The sequence below is a fragment of the Oratosquilla oratoria genome, chromosome 6, assembly GCF_046742065.1.
Source record: "Oratosquilla oratoria isolate Oo_2021 chromosome 6, ASM4674206v1, whole genome shotgun sequence".
In the NCBI taxonomy this organism is placed as follows: Eukaryota; Metazoa; Arthropoda; class Malacostraca; order Stomatopoda; family Squillidae; genus Oratosquilla; species Oratosquilla oratoria.
In genome coordinates, this window is record NC_134782.1 from 56839287 (window position 1) to 56861734 (window position 22448).

At 42.0% G+C, this 22448-nt stretch overlaps 1 protein-coding gene across 1 annotated transcript; it reads left to right on the forward strand.

Annotated features, from left to right (window-relative positions):
- Positions 1 to 5929: 5929 nt before the first annotated feature.
- Positions 5930 to 22052, forward strand: LOC143026021 (lactosylceramide 1,3-N-acetyl-beta-D-glucosaminyltransferase-like). Its single transcript, XM_076186009.1, has 4 exons — positions 5930 to 6043; positions 19705 to 19779; positions 20764 to 21474; positions 22023 to 22052. The coding sequence occupies exons 1-4, from the start codon at positions 5930 to 5932 to the stop codon at positions 22050 to 22052; spliced, it is 930 nt and encodes a 309-aa protein (XP_076042124.1).
- Positions 22053 to 22448: the final 396 nt, after the last annotated feature.

Here is a 22448-nt window from a genome sequence, read left to right on the forward strand (position 1 = left end):
CTACACGGTTGGCAAAGTTGTTTCTACCTACTTCCAAATTGAATCTATTTCCGGACAGTTTGAGACCATTGTTTCTTGTCTGATTCTCATTCAATGTGAAAATTTGGTCCCTTTTGATGTTGTCAATTCCCTTTAAAATCTTAAAGACCTGTATCAAGTCACCTCTGAGTCTACGCTTTTTTAGGGAAAACAGATTCATGTGCTTAAGTCGATTTTCGTATGATTTATTTTTGATATTTGGAATCAGTTTTGTGGCTCGCCGTTGTACTTTTTCCAGTCTGTCAATGTCTTTAATGAGATTCGGTGACCATACGGAAACAGCATATTCCAAATGTGGACGAACTAACGATTTATATAGCTTGTTAATGAGTGATGGACTTTTGAAATCAAAAGATCGCGCAATCAATCCCAGAATCTTATTTGCTTTCTCAGAGGCTGAAATACACTGCTTGGATGATTTGAGGTCGTTACTGATAATTACGCCGAGATCTTTTTCACTATCCACTTTTGTTAACGAATTTCCAAATAACTTGTAATCGTACTTGCTGTTATTTTTACCTATGTGCATTACCTTGCATTTACTTGTGTTAAATTTCATTAGCCACTTTTCAGACCATTGCTGTAATTTATCTCAATCTTCTTGAATATCTAATTGGTTTGAGTGATCATTTGCCACTCCGCACAGTTTTGTATCATCAGCAAATTTGGAAACAGTAGATTTTAGTCCATGGTCTATATCATTTATATATACTATGAATAGAAGTGGCCCAAGAACGGAACCCTGAGGAACTCCACTTGCAACACTTTTCCATCCAGAAGTTTTTCCATTTAAAACAACTCTCTGTTTTCCACCTTTCAACCAATTACTAGTCCAACCTAATAGGCTACCACTTATTCCATGCAAAGCTAGTTTAGTAAGTAGTCTTTCGTGTGGGACGGTATCAAAAGCTTTTGCAAAGTCTAGATATATTAAATCTATATTGTTTCTTTTGTCATAATTCGAGACAACTGTGTTGTAGAATTCGAGTAAGTTAGTCACGCAAGAACGTTTCCGTCTGAAACCATGTTGGCTATCATTTATCAAACGGTTACTTTCTAAATGATATTCGATAGCATCTCTGATGATAGTTTCCATTATTTTTCCTACGATCGAAGTCAAACTAATAGGCCTATAGTTATTTGGTTTCTTTTTGTCACCTTTTTTGAATATGGGAGTAACGTTAGCTAGCTTCCATTCTCTTGGGACATCTCCGGATATGATGGATTTCTTGAAAATAATTTCTAATGGAACAACAATCTCATTTTTCATTTCCTTTAAGATTCTTGGATGCCAACCGTCAGGCCCTGGTGTTTTATTAACTTTGCTTTTTCATCTATTGTGTATACTCTTCCATGTATTCCCTAACTCTTTGGTATATAGCTTGAAATGTATGTATCCTATCTGAGATGTAATCATCTATGATATACGCTGGCTTCGGTTTTGCAATCAGATTCGTAGTGTGTAGTCTTAATTTCATAGTCGTTTATTCAGGAGAGCTATCCGACAAGTGTGTGAAAATTTGATAAATGGAATAACTAACTCTGTCCTTGGGACTCGAACCATTAGTTGTGCGACTTGTTACCACAAGGCAATGACGATACCAATGTACTACGCAGGATGTACAAAAACAATGTTCTAGAACTTGTCCTAACCTTTCCATGACGTCAACTAGCACGATACAGCTTCCGTCGAGGAATGGTTAGGACTAGTTTCAGAACATTCATTTTGTACGTTCTGCATAGTACAATAGTTACGTCATTGCCCTGCTGTAACCAATCGCACAGCCAATGGTTCGAGTTGCTTCTATCCTTGAGGACAATACAAAGCCGGAGAGGTAGAATCACAGAAAGGAAGAAGAGTAAAAATTAAAAGTGATCAGCATTTTTTATATGAGTAAAGATGAGTGGAGAGGATGTAGATTATGAATTCAAAGTGATATACTTTAAGTGGAAATCAGTCAAAAAAGAAAGAAAAAGGAACAAGAAATTGGTTACTCGTCTTCGGGAACAGTGACGGTCTCTCCACGGTCCCTGCACAGGTGTCTAAACAATGCTACGCAGATGTTCATATCCTCATTGTATGGAGCTGTATTCACATTTAAACGCCGAAATTTCCTCTGTAGCAGGTGTTTCCATTACTTGTGTCCAAGTGCGTGTGGGGGGGAGAGGGTTGGGGGGGGGTATGTGTGTGTGTGTGATTTACCATGGGCTTTGGATCACGTGTTGAACTCATGATCGACAGTTATTAACCTCCCGGATGAGAGCTCAGAGCTCGTATGACCTATCTATGGGTAATACTGTGTGTGTGTGTGTGTGTGTGTGTGTGTGTGTGTGTGTGTGTGTGTGTGTGTGTGTGTGTGTGTGTGTGTGTGTGTGTGTGTGTGTGTAAGTATGCGAATGTGTGCATATGAAAGCTTCCACATGTGCACGTGTGTATGTATTCACATGTTTGTGTGTACGTGTATATGTGTGTGTGTTTTCGTGTATATATATGTGTTCATGTTTGTGTGGGAAGGTGCGTGTATGTGAGGTTGTATAGCGCGTGTGTATAGATTCGTGTGTGTGTGTGTGTGTGTATGTGTGTGTGTGCGTGTGTGTGTGTGTGTGTGTGTGTGTGTGTGTGTGTGTGTGTGTGTGTGTGTGTGTGTGTGTGTGTGTGTGTGTGTGTTTGTGTGTGTGTGTTTGCGTATGTATGCATGTATTTATGTGTGTGTGTGCCCGCGCGTGCGTGTGTGAGTATACACATTATTATAAGACTTTCATCACACGTGATACTATATGGAACTACATCGTTTGCAAATTCGGCACAACTCCAACTTAACTCTATGCTAACTCGTCTTAACCTTTGGAAAATCGGCCTAGAGAAATTTGTTCCGTTGTTTGGTTTCTCATAACCACCGTTATCGAAAATAGGTTTTAGTCTGCATCAGTTTCCGGGCCAAAACAATTGTCGATATACGGATGAGACCTAGGTTGGAAAGCCAGATATCAAGATGCTAGGGAATGTGGGCCTAGCTTGAAGGCAAACACTGGACGGGAGAACAGGTTTATTGAATAAGCATGGTCCACGGGACCGCAGCTGAGAGGTAAGAGTCGGGCGCCGGAAGACTGGTCATTTCTGTGGTGGGTTCGCTGACGTCAGCAACTGGGGAAGTGAGGTTCCCGGTGGTGATCTGTTCGATGGGGAGATCACGAGGGAGGCAGTGAGAAGCGACGGCGCGAGACGGCAACGGTGGGTTGCGGCGATGTTCGTCAAGGGTTCCTCCGAAGTGATCTGTGGGAGACAGTGAGGGAGGTGCCGGTGATGCTCGTAGCGTGGTGCTCAGAGGTGGTGTGTGATTCCGGGGATTTCCGTCCAACTTTTATTCAACGGGTCAGATCATGACCCTCTCGTTTTAATTGGTGGCTAGAAGTATCGACGCTGCTGGGAAATGCAGATGTGCACGGTTGGTCGTGCCATGGGATCGCATCGGTCCGACTACCGTCCCGAGGGACTCCTTAAACCATCTTAAACACAGTCCGAAACCCGACCAAAGATTAAAGAGTAAAACGAAGACGAGTGGAGGAGGGAATATAAGGCTCACTGTGGCCATGGTTTCTTTACCTGAGTGAAAAAAAAATATCGAGATGCCCAATATCCTTTCAAATATTCCCGGCATCAAAATAACAACCAACCCATCGTTGCCTACAGCTACAATCAGTGGAAAACCCGTAGCCCCACAACGTCTGGCAATGGTCCTCAGAACCCCCCACCTCACCCCGTCCTCTATCTGGGATGAAACCTTGGGAATATCGAGATGCCCAACGTCCTTTCAAATGTTCCCGGCATCAAAGTAACAACCAATCCATTGTTGCCTACAGCTACACTCAGCGGAAAACCCGCAACCCCACAACACCTGACAACCTCACAACCCCCCACCCCCACCCCGACCTCTCTCTGGGATGAAACTTTGGGCTGTCGTCTGTGAAGTACTATCGCCAGAACATACTATAACTGGTTCGGCAGTGTCGCGTTCCCAGACCCGGTTCAGACAAATAATGTCCTTTTTTATCTTGAAAGGTGGCCTAAACTAGGCAGTAGGCTAAACGAGATAATTGACGCACGTGGTGGTTGGACTCGCTATTGAGGTCATTCATTTGTAATGCAGAATTACAATCCAACTTGTTCAATGTGTGAAGATGCACATTAAATATTACCCCTACAGTAACTATAATGTAAAATTAAGCTGTATTGTTACATGTATAATACATTAAATACATCCAATTGAATTGTTCATGTTCAAAATAAGATTTTGTAAGTAAATTGAGAGATAAAATTAATACAAATTTCATATTAGATTATGATATTCAGAAATCTATTCTTAGCATAGAATAAAAAAGGTTATCTTTGCAAGTTCGAAGATTTTGTCTCATGAAAACAACAGTTACGAAAACTAAACAATGTATAGCATATGCGTGAACAGAACTATCTTCATTATTGATGATACAGATAACTAATGCATCTGTATACCTTGGATGACATCACTTCATTTCTGAAAAAGTAACCTCGCCAAGCCTAGGCAAGGGTCTGCGAGACCGGGTATACACGTCGGGCGGGCACATGTGAAGATGACGTTTGAGGAATTATAATTTATTAAATTCAACGTTTCCCTTTTTGAGGAGACGAGTAAGGAAGATACAATTGAAGCAAAATTTTTAATCAATGCACGATAATATCCTGCCAATCCAAGGAAGGAATGCACATGTTCAACTGACCTAGGTGTAGGAAAGTCCCTAATTCCTTTGACAATCATCCGTGGTGTGAATGCCATGTTTGTCTACAACATGACCTAAAAATTGGATGCTAGACTTGAAAAAAGAACGCTCGGGCAAATTGAGTTTCAATCCAGCATCACCAAAACGTTGCAAGACTATGGGCAACTTACTGAAGTGGCTTTCCACCTTGGAGAGCATTCCCAGAAACACACACTGACAAACACACCGATTGGGTTAAGTTAGATTAGGTTAGTAAGTAATAATAGGCTAGATTATGTTAGCTTGGATTAGGTTAGGTTAGATTAGGTGAAGATTGGATAGGTTAGGTTAAAGAAGAAGTGTCCTTGAGCCTCATAGTATTTCAGTGAGCACCATGACCCAGTCTTAGGTCAAAACATTCCAAAAGTGGATAAGAATTCCTTAATATCACAAAAATCTTCCTTTGGGATGAAAGCACACCGACGTCAGAAAACAGACAAAATGTGTCTCAGAAGTCAAAATTCGGAGGGACGGGCCTCGATAAAGGCTCGGATTAAGGATGACGAAGGAGGGGGATAAGGAGTCACGGAGCTGCCTAGTGTAGGCCTTATTACGGATCTGCCTAGTGTAGGCCTTATGGTCTCTTGCAGTCTCCTTTATTCTTATGTTCTTATGAATGTAGTGTGAGGGAAGTACGGAGACATAGCAAAGGCGCGCCGGAGGACAGGAGGGGAATGGACGCCGTGGACTATGATAAACGAGTATATCGCAGAAGGAGATCGCTAAAGTTTACACATACGTGATAAAACAAGGACTGTTGCATGAGACGGAGATATGAAGTTTAGAACAAGACCCCCGCCAGGCTGCAGCTACGGACGTTCGTATGAAGGCAAAGGAAAGGAGATGGCCCCCAAAGACCTTAAAGATTTTTACGAGTGAAGAGGGGCGGGACTGAGGAGAAACTAAAAGATAGATGAACCCCTCCAAAAAACGGAATAAAATAAAAGAGAAAAGAGAGATGCATTCGGTGTAAAGAGAGAGAGAGAGAGAGAGAGAGAGAGAGAGAGAGAGAGAGATACGACGATGGAGGATAGGGATTGGTGAAAAGGATAAGGTTGGAGAAGATTGAAATTGGGGGTGGGAAGTCTTCCAAAAGATGAGCTTTATCAGTGAGGACGACAACGTAGCTAGTTGCGGAGATGTATGGGCCATGCAATCTGGACAAGTTGTATTGCACGGTGCTTCATGTTGCAACGAGCCTCCAAGTGTGGCAAGTCTTCTTCATTATCATTCTTGTCGACAGTTCCTCACTTTTGTCTCATCTCCGCTCCACCCAGTGAAGAACATGATACATGTACATTTGTCAAGGATAGAAATAAACATGCAGCCGTTTGATAAGTCAACATTTGCATCAGAAAGTATGCATGTCATTGGTGGTTGTGGACTGCAGCTTACCAGCACTTCTATCCTAGTGTGTGTATATATGTCTACATACACACATATATGCATGTATGAATGTATGTATATACATATATACATACATATCTATATATATATACATATATATATATACATATATATATATATATATATATATATATATATATATATACTATAATAGAGTTTGTTCACGAACTCCTCCTAGGGTTTTGGAGATAGACCCCATAACCATATACATTCTGATACCCTATCACTCCAGGTACTAGAATAACTATATTTCATTTTTTAAAAAAATATATGATTTTGGTTAGGGTTAATGGTTAAAGTTTGGTGGAGTGTGGTGTGGTAACACGCCACTACTGTAGTTTCCCCTTAACGCGCATAACATTTTTGTGACATGTAAATGACTATGATTAAACAAAGAATAGTATGTGTCCATAGATATTATTTATATTTGTGAAATTAATGTTGCCACAAACTATGATAGTCTTTGTAAGGAGAAAGTATGTAAATGTAAAATGATTGTATAATTTTACCAAATATTGAAATATTGGTTGTTTTCATTTTATTTTATTGCGAGCGGTAATGCAATAAACGAGTCCAAAGATATTTAAAGTTTGTTTCAATTCTTCTCTTACGAACGATTAGTGTTCACCATGTAGCGTTAACAATCCACTACAATGGTTAGATTAAAGATTATTCACGAACTCCTCCTAGGTTTTTGCACATAGACCCCTATAACCATATATGTTCTGAAACCTTATAACTCAAGGTACTTGGATAACTATATTTCATTTGTCTGTCTGTTTGTTTGTTTGTTTACGAACTCCTAATGTTTTTAAGATAGACCCCCATAACCATATATATTCTGAAACTCTATCATTCCAGGTATTTGGATAACTATATTTCATTTAAAAAAAATATTTTTGGTAGGGTTTAGGGTTAAAGTTAGGTGGTGTATGGTTAGGTTAGGGATTATTCACAAACTCCTAGGTTTTTGCAGATATACCCTTAAACCATATATATTCTGAAACCTTGTAACCCAAGGTACTTAGATAACTATCTTTCATTTGTCTGTCTGTTTGTTTGTTTGTTCACGAACTCCTTCTAGGGTTTTGCAGATAGATGCCCATAACCATATATATCCTGATACCCTATCACTCCAGGCACTTGGATAAGTATATTTCATTTCCAAAAAAACATTTTGGTTAGGGTTAAGGGTTAAAGTTAGGTGGGGTATGGTTAGGGATTATTCACGAGCTCGCAGCAACGCGCGGGTAATTTGGCTAATATATATATATATATATATATATATATATATATATATACATATATATATATATATATGTATATATATATATATACATATATACATATCTATATATACATATATATAAGCAGTTATTAAAATTGTGAAAGCAGGGAAGGCACCTGGGTTTAATGGGTATCATGCGGAGTGTTTAAAAAAGGGAGGTACAGTGACGGTGGACTGCCTGGTGAGGTTATTTAATTTTTGTTTAAGGGAGGGCAGAGTGCCGGAGAACTGGAGAAATGCCTGTATAGTTCCATTTTACAAGGGAAAAGGGGACAAGTGTGAGTGTAGTAGTTTCAGAGGGATAAGTTTGTTAAATATAAATGGGAAGACTTATGGGAGGGTTTTGACTGAGAGAATTAGAAGAGGAACAGAGGCATTAATCAGTGAGGAACAATGTGAGTTTAGAACAGGTAGGGGTTGTGTGGATCAAATTTTCGTTGTAAGGCAGATATGTGAGAAAGCTTTGGGAAAAGGTAAGGATGTTTTTGGGGGGCTTTATGGGTTTGAAAAAAGCTTATGATAAGGTAGAGAGAAAGGCATTGTGGGAGGTGTTGCAGATATATGAGATAGGAGGAAAGCTACTAAGGGCAGTCAAGAGTATCTACGAGAGTAGTAGAGCCACTGTTAAATTCAGAAATGGGGAGAGTGAGCGGTTTGAGGTAAAGGTGGGACTTCACCGAAAATGTGTTATGTCCCCTTGGCTGTTCAATTTATACATGGACGGGGTGGTGCGAGAGTTAAATGCAAGGAAAAAAAGCCGGGGATTGGAGATGGTTAAAGAAATAGGAGTAAAGTGGGGAGATAAGCCAGTTGTTGTTTGATGACAACACTGCACTTGTAGCAGGATCAGAGGAGGGATTAATGAAGTTAATAACGGAGTTTGGGAAGGTGTGCGAAAGAAGGAAGTTAAATATAAATGTGGGTTACAATAAGATAATGAGATGTACATGGAGAGAGGATGGCAGCAAATTGGAAGTGAGTATTAATGGAGAGAGACTGGAGAAATTGAATAGCTTTAGAATTTAGATACTTGGGTGTGAATGTGGCGGGGAAGGGAGGAGTGGAGATGGAGGTAGAATGTAGATTGAGAGAAGCAAGTAAATGCCTTGGGAAATTAAAAAGTGTAATGAGAAATAGACTTTTGGGAATAGATGCTAAGAGAAGATTGTAAGAAAGGGTGATTGTGCCGACAGCACTGTATGTGGCAGAAACATGGAACATAAGAGAGGAAGAGAGGGAGAATTTAGATGTGTTTGAGATGAAATGCTTGAGAAGTATGGTAGGGGTTACTAGGCTGGATAAAGTGAGAAACGAAGAGGTAAGGAGGAAAGCGAGGGTAGGAAAAGAGTTGGGAGATAGAGTTGATGAAAGAGTATTGGGATGGTTTGGACACATAGAAAGAATGAGTGAAGAAATATTAGTAGAAGAGATGTGGAGGGTAGAGGTAGAAGGAATGTGAACATCAGGGGCCAACTACGGATGAGGTAGATGGATGGGTTAAAAGTGGCATTGAGAAAGAGCGGAATATCTGTTGAGTTAAACGTAGGGCTACACAACCCCGAAAATAGATACAGCTTAGATAACACGCTTTTAGAGAAAACTGAGTGCGAGAGAGACTTGGGAGTTCTAGTGAGTCCGGACCTTAAAACCAGTAAACAGTGCATTAGCGCCAGGAATAAAGCTAACAGAGTATTAGGTTTCCTTGGTAGAACGGTAACGAATAGAAGTGCAGGTAATTATCAAACTCTATCTAGCGATAGTTAGACCCATCCTTGACTATGTGGTACAGTTTTGGTCTCCGTCCTACAGAATGGACATCAATTCACTAGAATCAGTACAGAGAAGAATGACCAAAATGATACATGGACTCAGAAATTTGCCTTACGAGGAGAGGCTTAGGCACCTCTAGAAAGACACAGAGTGCGGGGTGATCTAATAGAGATGTTCAAGTGGATCAAAGGTTTTAACAAGGGTGATGCAAACAAGGTCACCATATTAAAACAACAGGGCAGGACTCGCAGTAATGGTTATAAACTGGACAAATTTAGATTTAAAAAGGAAATAGGTAAGAATTGGTTTACAAATAGGGTGGTCGACGAATGGAATAAACTTAGTAACCATGTAGTCTTATCCCTCTGTTCCATTTAATTGCCTTTTGCAATACACACAGGAAACTGGTGGTAAAGTGCAGTTTCAAGGGAACACCAATAAATGAGGGACAATTATTGTACAAAAGTAGCATCCTTCCTCAATGTATGGATATTTTATTCTACCATAGATAAATGGTGTGTGGCTCTAGTCCGTAGAAACGCCCCAAAACAGCTTCTAAAACATGGACAGCATGTTACAGTGTATTCAGTACCCCACTCCGGTTTAAGATATAACTGATCGTACCTCATGCTTCATACAAAAGTTCCCTGTAAAGGGGGAGGGGCAAGGATGCCGCCGCAACGTTCCCTGTATATCTTAATAGGGTGGACGGGGGAGATTGGGGACTCCACTCCCATTTTTATATAAAGGGTCAAGGTGAATTTATATTTTGATTCGATTACCTTTCCGATAAGGGATTGAGACACATTATCATATCAGATTTGGATATGTTTAAGTGATGGCATCTGTACGAGCCCCTTATACATACATACATACATACATACATACATATACCAAGGCTTTTCCCCCTTACAAGGGGGGTAGCCAAAAAGAAAAAGGCATAAAATCAATTCCACCCATTCCATCCCTGAATACACTCCACACCCCTCCACCCTCCCTCTTATCTTAGCCCCTTATACTTTATGTAAATATTTACTTTTAAACGTCTTTCTCCTAACCACTCATAGGTATTGCATTTGATTGGGTTTTGTTTGCATTGTAAGATTCATTTGAATAAATATAGACGGGTGAATATATCAAGTTCTACATTTGTGATAGTATATGTTATACTAACACCATTTCTAGAATTTTTATACTAACGTCCACCATTTTCAAAATGAATTTTTTGGGGGTTGCAGGAAATAGAAAAAAAAATGTAAGCTGAGGTAGCAATATCAAAGACTGTAGATTTTTCATAAAATAGAATGGCAAAATTCTTTTCTGGGCGTCAATTTCAACACGTGGTGGATCATGTTGGAACTATCTGCCATATTAAAGTTTTCATATGAATATATATATATATATATATATATATATATATATGTATATATGTATGTATGTATATATGTATATACATACATATACCAACGGCTTTTCCACCCTTTCAAGGAAGGTAGCCATAGTCAAAGCCATAAATCCACTCCCACCCATTTCATCCCTACATACTCCACTCCCATTCACCACCCTTGCCTTCCTCTTTTCTTGGCTCCTCCTGGATGATGAATAATTCCTGCATCTTGCCCACTGCCCTGGGTCAGAAGCAATGTAGCAAGACACAGCATATTCACAGCAAGGCCACTTCATTTAATCGATGAACTCCCCCCCCCCCTCTCCGTAACTTCATGCAGAAAAAGAGAAGACGGGGAGAAACTCTTCGGGTTGCGTCAAAATATCATTCACACATACTCCCTCATCCCCCATCCCCCACCCACTCACTTCCCTGCATCACAGCATCATCCATACACAACCATTCTCCATTCACCCCTATCTTCTGTCTTCTCCCTTCCATCCTCAACAGGCATTCCCCTCTTTCCCAATGCCTCTTTTACCCCATCCATCTATCTCATCCTTGGCTGCCTCTCGTGTTCACACTCTCTCCACCTTTGCCTTCCGCACCTCTTCATTCATTCTTTCTATACATCCAATCTACATTCTACCTTCACCTCCACTCCTCCCTTTCCCGCCACATTCACACCCAAGTACCTAAGGCTATCCACTTCCTCCAGTCTCTCTCCCTTAATACTCACTTCCAATTTGCTGCCATCCTCTCCCAACGTACATCCCACTACCTTACTATAACCCACATTTATCTTCAACTTCCTTCTTTCTCAAACCTTCCCAAACTGTGCTATAACTTCAATAGTTCTTCCTCTGATCCTGCTAAAGCAGTGTCGTCAGCAAAAAACTACTGGTTTATCTACCACTTTACTCTATTTTCTTTAACCATCTCCAATCCCCGGCCCTTTATCCTTGCATTTACCTCTCGCACCGCCCCATCCGTGTATAAATTGAACAGCCAAGGCGACGTAACACATCCCCGGTGAAGTCCCACCTTTACCTCAAACCACTCACTCTCTCCATTTCTAATCCTGACACATGTTCTACTACTCTCATAAAAACTCTTGACAGCTCCTAGAAGATTTCCTCCTATCCCGTATATCTGCAAAACCTCCCACAGTGCCTTCCTCTCTACCTTGCCATAAGCCTTTTCCAAACCCATAAAGGCTCCCAAAAAATCCTTACCTTTTCCCAAAGCTTTCTCACATATTTGCCTTACAACAAAAATCTGATCCACACAACCTCTACCTGTCCTAAACCCACATTGTTCCTCAATAATTATTCCCTCTATTCCTCTCCTAATCCTCTCAATCAAAACCCTCCCATAATCCTTCCAAACTACATTTAACAAACTGATCACTCTGAAACTACTACACTCACACTTGTCCCCTTTTCTCTTGTAAAGTAAAACTATACAGGTATTTCTCCAGTCCTCCGCCACTCTACCATCTCTTAAACAAACATTAAATAGCCTAACCAGGCAGTCCACCGTCATTGTACCTCCCTTTTTTAAACACTGCATGACATCCATCAAACCCAGGTGCCATACCTTTCATAAATTTAATAAATGCCTATGTATATATATATGTGTGTGTGTGTGTGTGTGTGTGTGTGTGTGTGTGTGTGTGTGTGTGTGTGTGTGTGTGTGTGTGTGTGTGTGGGGGGGGGTGTATGTTTATATATATATATATATATATATATATATATATATATACACATATACACATACACACACACAGATATATATATATATATATATATATATATATATATATGAGAGAGAATGTGGGTGGGGAAGGGCAAACGAAGATGTGTTAGGAATAGAGTTTATTGCCCTAACGTTGCGACCAACTTGGTCTTCTTCAGAGGACTACAGCATTACAAACGGATCACAATTCTTATAGTCGTAGTGAGAGGGAACCCGCCAAGGTATGAGCGTCATGTTTTCCCTTTGGCTAACGATGTAATTATTAGGACACTTGCTGCTTTCCTAACACATCTTCGTTTGCCCTTCCCCACCCACATTCTCTCTCATTTGTCTGAAATAATCTTATATATATACATATACATATATTTTTTTTGGTAGGAGGCCATGTTGTATACATGATTTCAAGAAATCTACAGCGACAATGGCGTTGTTGAGTTTATATTGGAGCTTTAATTTCTCTCGTGCAACAAGTTTCTGTGGTGACTCCAAATAGCTGAGAAGGTGTCCAAAAGACATTGGGTGTGGTTTTCTCTTTTTTAATTCTCCTATACGTATTTCGACCTTACTCGGTCATCCTCAGGGAGGGAGTAACAATAGTTGGTGATTACAGGGTTTAAATACAGGCCGTACATTGGCCGAACACTGGGAGAGGTCATTTCATGTAGCCGTGATCCGTAGCGCTGCGTACGTGGAAGTAGCAACTTCCTTGTGGATTGTGGAAAGGGGTGTTATTGTTTGTGTTATGTGCGTCTACTGCTTGGGAGTGTGGTTGTGGGCATGAGTTGTATGTTAATGGAAGGTTTCTCGATGTATATGTTCACTGCTTCGGCCATCTTAAGGCGAAGGGGGTCGTGGGCTTTGTAGATTATTTTAGTGTTTTCGTTTAGTGTTTGTCTGGTGATGGTGGTTTTGTGTTCTTTTGTCATATGTGTTTTGATGGCGCCATTCTGGAGGTGGTATGAGAGTCTTTTGGAGAGGGTCATAGAAGTCATGCCAATGTATGAGGAGGTGCGGTGCTGACAATCACCGACAGGGCAATCAAACTGATACACGACATTGACTTCTTGTAGAGGAGGGTTGGGGGGCTGGCTGTTGTTCTTAATAACCAGGGTGTGTGTTTTGGAGGTTTTGTAGTATACGATTAGGCGTATCTTAGTGTCTGGGTTGTTGGGTCGAATGTTACGTGTGATAATATTTTCACACGTAACATTCGACCCAACAACCCAGACACTAAGATACGCCTAATCGTATACTACAAAACCTCCAAAACACACACCCTGGTTATTAAGAACAACAGCCAGCCCCCCAACCCTCCTCTACAAGAAGTCAATGTCGTGTATCAGTTTGATTGCCCTGTCGGTGATTGTCAGCACCGCACCTCCTCATACATTGGCATGACTTCTATGACCCTCTCCAAAAGACTCTCATACCACCTCCAGAATGGCGCCATCAAAACACATATGACAAAAGAACACAAAACCACCATCACCAGACAAACACTAAACGAAAACACTAAAATAATCTACAAAGCCCACGACCCCCTTCGCCTTAAGATGGCCGAAGCAGTGAACATATACATCGAGAAACCTTCCATTAACATACAACTCATGCCCACAACCACACTCCCAAGCAGTAGACGCACATAACACAAACAATAACACCCCTTTCCACAATCCACAAGGAAGTTGCTACTTCCACGTACGCAGCGCTACGGATCACGGCTACATGAAATGACCTCTCCCAGTGTTCGGCCAATGTACGGCCTGTATTTAAACCCTGTAATCACCAACTATTGTTACTCCCTCCCTGAGGATGACCGAGTAAGGTCGAAATACGTATAGGAGAATTAAAAAAGAGAAAACCACACCCAATGTCTTTTGGACACCTTCTCAGCTATTTGGAGTCACCACAGAAACTTGTTGCACGAGAGAAATTAAAGCTCCAATATAAACTCAACAACGCCATTGTCGCTGTAGATTTCTTGAAATCATGTATGTATGTATGTATGTATGTATGTATGTATGTATGTATGTATGTATGTATGCATAAAGAGAAAGAAAGACACACAGACAGACAGACAGAGAGAGAGAGAGAGAGAGAGAGAGAAAGAGAGGGGGAGAGAGGGGGATGGGGGATGCGAGCAAGGAAAAAATAGAAGAAGGAGCGTCATGGTGTAGAGAGATGGAGAGATAAGAGAAGAAGGAGGAGGAGGAGGAGGAGGAGGAGGAGGAGGAAGGGGCGAGAGTGAATGGACAAAGGGTAGGAGCCTTGCATAGTCGAGTCAGGAGGAGGAGGGGGAGGGGGAAATGAGAGAGGGAAGGAAAGAGTGTGGAGCGTGGAGGTGTAAGGGGAAGGGGAGGCTTAGGAAAGAGGGTGGAAGGGGAAAGTGGAGGTGGAGGGGGAATGTGAAAGCGGGAGGGAGGAGGTTGTAGGGGAGGTGGGAGGAGGGAAAGGGAGGCAGTATGGAGAGGTGGGACCTTGAGAGAGAGGTGGAGGGGCCGGTGGAGGTGTAGGGGGAGGATGGAGGGAGAGGTGGAGGGTGAGGTGGGAGTAGTGAGTGGTGAGGGGAGATGTAGGAGGGATGAAGGGAGAGGTGGAAGGGGTGAAGTGGGAGACTGGTCACATACAGTATATCCTGTATACGACATACACGCAAACACATACATCACACACACACACACACACACACACACACACACACACACACATGTACACGGTGTCAACTGACGCAGACATATACATTATGTGTATACACACACACACACACACACACGTACACATTACAGCTAGTTCTCTATATTCGGTGTCTCGCCATTATAAGAAGCGAATACAGATGTTTCTTGTGCCTTTTGTCAGTGTTTCCATTGAGTCCTGGAGGTTAGTCGCACTTGGTCTTACAACCTGCCAACATGGCTCGTCTCTGCCGAGGTGAGACATCCTCTCGTTCCAATTGTTCTGATTTCATTCGACAATAGAGCTTCCTTCGAGTACAAGACTGACAAGAACTATCTCAGTTCCATCCCTCTACACCATATTTTTCTAATTAAATGAGAGACGGTTTGGTCAGCATGCAGCGTTGAGTAAAAGATGAAATATCTATCTTCTTTGCTGTTTATTTGATCTGTAACGCTTAAAGAATCCCCCACATTCCCCCCCCTGTCGTGTCGTTTAGTTTTGGTTAATGCCGGGCGATTTCATTCAGTCAAGTAGCTTCCTTTGAGCATAAGATTGACTGGGACCATCTCACCTCCATCCATCCACGTCACATTTCTTCCCATTAAATGAGAGACGATTTGGCCAGCATGGGGAAAGCCCCAATGCAGCGGTGGGTAAAAGATGAAATATCTATCTTCTTTGCTGCTGATTTGGTCTGTAACGCTTAAGAATCCCCCCTTCCCCTTCCCCTGCCGTGTCATGTAATTATGTTATGTTATGGGATTAACAGTGATGTTAGTGAGTTTGCGGGTGACACTAAAATAGGACTCCATAGGTTGGGGGAAGATACTGGAATACTGTAGATGGATCATAAAAAATCTTGTATGGTCGAGGAAATGGTAAATGGACTTTAGTATCTCAAAGTGTAGTGTGCTAAACGTAGGATTACACAACCCAGCTTGGATGATGTCATATTAGAGAAAATAGAATGTGAAAAGGATTTTGGAGTGTTAGTGAGTCTTGACCCTAAATCCAGGACAAAGTGCATTAGTTCCAGGATTAGGGCCAACAGGGCTTTTGAATTTGTTGCTAGAACAGTTACAAACAAAAGCCCAGAGGTACATTTCTGGTGTCCACCCTATAGCAGGGGTACTCAAACTGGGGTTCGCGAACCCCCAGGGGTTCACAAGAAGATTTTTAGGGGTACTTAGATGGCTGACGAAAAACGTATTTTAAATAGTGGTAGTTGTGGATTATGAAATTCCGTGCTAGCAGTGTGTGTTCCTTCAATCTCACTGTTCTACGCTGGTGTGTGTGTGTGTGTGTGTGTGTGTGTGTGTGTGTGTGTGTGTGTGTGTGTGTGTGTGTGTGTGTGTGTGTGTGTGTGTGTGTGTGTGTGTGTGTGTGTGTGTGTGTGTGTGTGTGTGTGTGTAATGAAGAGGCGCGCCATATCGTGTCGGTTTACTTTTAAAACAGCAACTGTGTGTCAGATTATTGGGGGTTCGGGAAGATGATCTTATAACTCAGGGGGTACTTAACGAGAAAAAGTTTGAGAACCCCTGCCCTATAGGATGGATATTAATTCACTTTTATTAGTAGAGGTGATTATCCAAAACGATACAAGGGCTTAGAAATTTACAGTACGAAGAGTGCGGGGTGATTTATTATATGAAGAGTGATTTAATAAAGGTATTCAAATGGGTCAAGGACTTGAACAAGGATGATGCAAGATGGTCGCATTTAGTCGCATCCCTGCCGACATGGAGCTCATTTCTACCGAAGCTAGGCATCCCTACTTTTTACTTGTTCTTGTGTGCATCGTGTCATTTTGTTCTGGTCATTAAGGCAGTAAGCCAGGACTCGCAAAATCCTTTGCATTCGCTCCCATCCATATATTCATATGTAATTGTCACTGATGTGTAGGAGTATGTGTTTGTATTCACCTTGGTCTTTTGGACCACGTGCTGGACTCGTGATCGACAGCCATTTCCCTCCCGGAAGAGAGCCCAGAGCTCGTATGACCGATCTATGAGTAATGCTGTGACCTTGCACGTACACACACACACACACCCTGTAACCGATAATGGCTGTGGTTACATAAGATGGACTTAATGCGGGCGAGATAAACTCCAAAACCGGAGTTTCTTCTATTTATTAACAATGAAGCAATCTGGGTGGAAATATAACAAACTACAAATGGGCCCTGTGGGCAAAATACAGTAAGTGCCAGGCCTTGACCTAGGGCACACCTGGCTGGTAGTCTTATCACTCTGGCTGGCAGGCACTCGACCTGCTCAGCCCTCTGGCTGGTAGGCTCTTGACCTGCCCAGCTCTGGCATTCGTGACATAGGTGTCGTAGGTTAATATAGGGGGTTAGTGGGTTGTTGTAAGTAAAGGCGTGTGTCTCGCTATTCTATACATTGGGGTCAGTTTTATATATGAGGGTTAGTCGTATAGTTGGTGGGTGTTGTTAGGTATGTTATATATATGTTAGCTTATGGGTAATATAATAAGGGGCAGTTATAATATAGGGTTTTTAATGGGTTAGTCTGGTGGCATTTGCCATGTTCGTGGCGATATCCTGTTTTGTCTGAATTCTGCTGCGTTAGATGTGTGTGTGTTCTGGGAAAGCAAGGTAAGTAAGAGGGGGAGGTAGTGCTATGTTGCAAGCATGTGGATCACGTGCGTGGTAGGTGATGATCAGTAATGGTTACACACCCAACTCCCCGCCCACGAGAGTTGGAGTAACGACTCGAAGCGCAGCGATACTGAAATTATTTCAGCCCTGGGTAGGATTCGAACCCGGACCGCCGTAGTGACAGTCGGGGACTACCAACCGCGCCACCGTCTTTGTGTGTGTTTACCTAACCGTAGTGTACAGGAAAGGGGCAATACCCGTCGAGTCCCGTCTCCTACTCTTCAACTTATTATACCTAACCTCAAATTCATTTACAGTTCCAATCTAATATATATCATTGACTTCCAATGATGATATTTAGATTTGAATTTATGTATTGTTCCACCTTGGGCCATATCACCTCCTAAGCCATTCCAAGTACTCATGGGTATATATGAAAAACTATGGCTGAGCGGGTTAGGGCGTCGTTACTTGCGGCGAAGGTCGAGGTGAGGGCGGTTCGAATCCTGCCACTAGCGAAGTTGAACCAAGGGCATGGTTCATTAAATTCTACGCTACAAAGCCCTCTGTGAGGTGCACCGTCCTAGCCTCCCGATAGGGGGGGGGGAGTGTGTGACGTTAAACCATATCACATATTTCTTCACGTCCTTTAGATATGTAGTCTTCCGTAACTTGTTCTTATGACATCTTAAAACCCTCCTATTCTCAATCAAGAGATCTCTTCTGTCACTCTGGTCTACTCCTTATAGTCCTGAATACTGTTATCACATCGCCTCTTTCTTTTCGATCTCTGAAAGTTGGCAGACCCAGAATTTTTCCGTCTTTCCTCATATGGTTTATCTGTCAGGCTGAAGACCGGTTTGGTTGTTTCCCTTTATATTCTTTGTACTGTTACGGATCCTACCTCGACAACAGTTACGGCACCGTGTGGTACCTTCCTGATCCCGGACCAAGATGACTCTACGGACTTTGTGAAATGGGTTACACAGACCGAAAAGTTTTGTCAATTCCGTAAAGTGGTCCTTGAATGAGTCTTGTCAATGCGATTGACAGGTCACTCACAGTCGCCGTCAATGATGGATTAACTAGCCACTGGAACTTGGAACCACTTGTTGTGCGACTGGTTGCCACATGCCAATGCTTCTGCCATCTTACTATGAAAGACGTGGTTGCCACAAGGCAATGATTCTATCATCTTACTATGCATGACGTTCCAAAAGAATTATTCTGGAACTTGTCTTAACCACGGCACATTACGTAATCTTAATTTCATTGAATATTTTGTGCAGGAGAACCATACGACAGGTGTGTGAAGTTTCGACAAATAACTAGCTCTACCACTGGGATTCGAACCCTTGGCTGTGCGATTGGTTACTGCAGGCCAATGACGCAAAACATTGTACTATGCAGAACGTACAAAGGAATGTTCTTGAACTTGTCCTAACCATTCCTCGACGGCAGCTGTACCGTGCGAGCTGACGTCAAGGAAGTGTTAGGACAAGTTCCAGAACATTGTTTTTGTGCATCCTGGGTAGTACATTGTTGCTGTGACCAGTCGCACAACCATTTATCGAATCTTCGCCCACTTGTTGCATGGCTCTCCTGAATAAAGATACTGAAATTAAGACTACATACTTTACCGTGCGAGTTGACGTCGGGGAATGGTTAGGACATGTTTCAGAACATTTCTTTTGTACGTTCGACAGAGTACAGTGGCAATCAACCCCAGTTTCAGAGCTATTTGATACATGTATATGTATATGTGTATATGTACTAATGTGTATGTATATGTATAAGTATAGGTTTATTTGTGTGTACATATGAATACATATGTGTGTATATATGTAATTGTAACAATACGTCTTGTTATTATGATCTCCTTTAAATTTTGAAGGTATGAGGAGGACTAGGATGGTACTCCTCGCTGGTGTTTGTCTCATTGCTAGTTTCCATTTATTGTTCTATAAGAGGAGTGCACCTACAAGGATTCCAAGGAATTATGAAAAACAAAACCCTGAGTCCCTGAAGAAAGAAGAGCCAACTGTAAGTACTGGTTTGATGCGGTTTCTACCTCGTATGAATTTGTGCTCCTTGTGTCAATTTTGTCTAAATCTTTATTATCGTCCAAAAGTATGCCGATTAGATATCTCGTTACGACTTGTAATAACGTTTACGTTTAACACCTTTGTTTATACTCGAGGCTTAAATGCATAATATAATGAACGCACAAATCTGTGTATCATGTTAATCATATAAGAAAATAAATGTACTGCTAATTTAGTTAACACGTGTAAGATGATTTATATTGATAATACGCATCTGTGCAGCAATTTGAAGAGTATGGCAAGAGAACTGGGAGCCATACCTGAATAGAGGTAATTGACTGAAGGATTGACATATTGACGGATCATGTCCAAGCACGGACAATTAGGTTTATCAACGGATTTCTGCCTAGTGTGGGTGAGGGTGAGGGTGAGGGTGAGGGTGAGGGGGAGGGGATGGCGGGAGGGAATAGCCCATAAGGCATTCATTACAACCTATGTCACATTTGAGCTGAACTTTATGTATACACGTTTATATAGTGCAGGTATGCTAATGCCACCATGGTAGTGTTCTTGAAGATGGAAGGACACTAATAACTAATATCCTCTTCAGAGGCATATATACAAGTCTATGGTATGGCAGAAGGGGATGAGGTGTTAAGTGATAGGTGCACGTGAAGTCCATTCTCTCGCGCTCGTGTCTTCCGTTAATTCAAGAGTTGACCGTTTGTATTTCATGTTTGAATAACATCAATGTTATTGTAAGCATACCTCACTAGGATATTTTTTCATATCTTTTCGACTCTCGCTTTCTCACTATTTGTGGTGGTAAGAAGGTAACCCCTAGACGACTGTTAAAAGAAAAAGAAAATTAACTTATTCCTTCGCTTTCCCAATCATTCTGTCCATGGTTTGATCGTCCCTCCCATGCCAAAGAGTTTATCTTAAGATAAGAAATACTGACATTGATGTTAAATCCCTACAGAATTCCCAGCATGCATCAGACAAGGAGGGGAAAGTGCTAAAGCAACACCGGTTGAAGTCCCCAGATCACTTCCTGGTCGAAGAACTTGACTTTTGCGACCGCCATCCAGGCCTACAAATCATCGGTTACATTCACTCCAACATCAGTGCAGTAACAAAACGAAACATGACCAGGATGACTTGGGCCAACAAGAATATCCTGAAAGAACACAATATCAACATGGCTGTGGTGTTCGTTGTGGGCAGGCCCAAGAACCAGGAGGAAGAGAGGATCGTCCAGGAGGAGAGTCGATTGCACGGGGACCTCGTCCAAGGAGACTTCGAAGATGAGAAGTCTTTATCCGACAAGGTCCTGACAGCGATGGCCTGGATCAGTCGCCACTGTTCCACTGTTCCCTGGACTTTGCATGCAGATGACGACGTCCTTGTCGACCCTTTCCTTCTCAAGGCCAAGATAACAGAGATACAGACGGTGGGTGTGGTCGACCACTTCTACTGCCACATTTTCAACAACACGCAAGTAGCGAGGGAAGGGGAGTGGAGGGTGGCCACCGAGGACTTCTCCAAAGAGGTCTACCCGACGTACTGCTCTGGTTCCATGTGGTTCGTCCCGACGCCAGTGGTTCCTCGGCTTCTGGAAGCGAGCAGGACGGTAGACTATGTGTGGGTGGACGATGTCTATCTGACAGGAATAGTCGCCGAGGAGGCTGGCGTTGGTCATACCCACGTGAGCTTCAACTCGCACTGGAAGTTCCATGGCATCAATGGTAGTGGTATTGATAAGAAGTTGGTGTGGGCAGATTCCAGTATTGACCGTGAAAACTGGTGGGGGAAGATCGTCCAGCATCAAAAGTTCAAAACGATGAAACCTTGGAAGGATGACCCAAACGTGAGTACTTTGAATTTATCTGCACATTGAACGAAATCTTTCTCTATTTGTCTTAGAAAACTTTTCATCTCGTTTTCTACCTCTGATATCTCTTGAACTGAGGTTTTGAGTTAATCGATTTTTTTTTTTTTCACCGTTTGCCTTTGCATTTGAAAATGTTCTTAGCATTCGCAGTGCGATGTGTTTTCCTCGTCTGAATAAAATAATTTCACGGCAGCCAGAATAAATGCGTAAGTCGTGGATAGTAGTGACAAGGTTAAAAGTATTTTCATTGAAACATTATGGGATTGGTTCAGTTCTAAAGGAAATAGAGACGATCTACAAACGCGGACAATGGGAGAAAGACACGGACTTCAGCCCGTCGACCATAGGTGAAAATAAAACATATCTCGACCTCATAGATTAGGGATGTATCGACTGGAACTCGGAAAATGACAATCTCACCTGTTCGGTGCCCCTTGTATAAAATTCTCAAATATGCATGTTAATATATAAAAAAAAAATCCACAAGGGAAATGATGAACTAAGACCGAGCGCTTTCGCCATATTAGGACATCTTCGGAATGCAAGGGTGGGATAAACAAAAATACATATACAGATGACAGGGAAGGCATGTTACAGTGAGAGAGAGATCTTTGGCTTACGTGGCCTGCCACAATGTCTCTCTCAGGTGACATAAACCTGAGACAGATCACCTGCTGCGACATGCTTCGCCAGTTCCTTCCCTGCCATCCGTATATGCATTATTATTTATCCTACATTTGTACTCTGAAGATGTCATGATAAGACGAAAACGC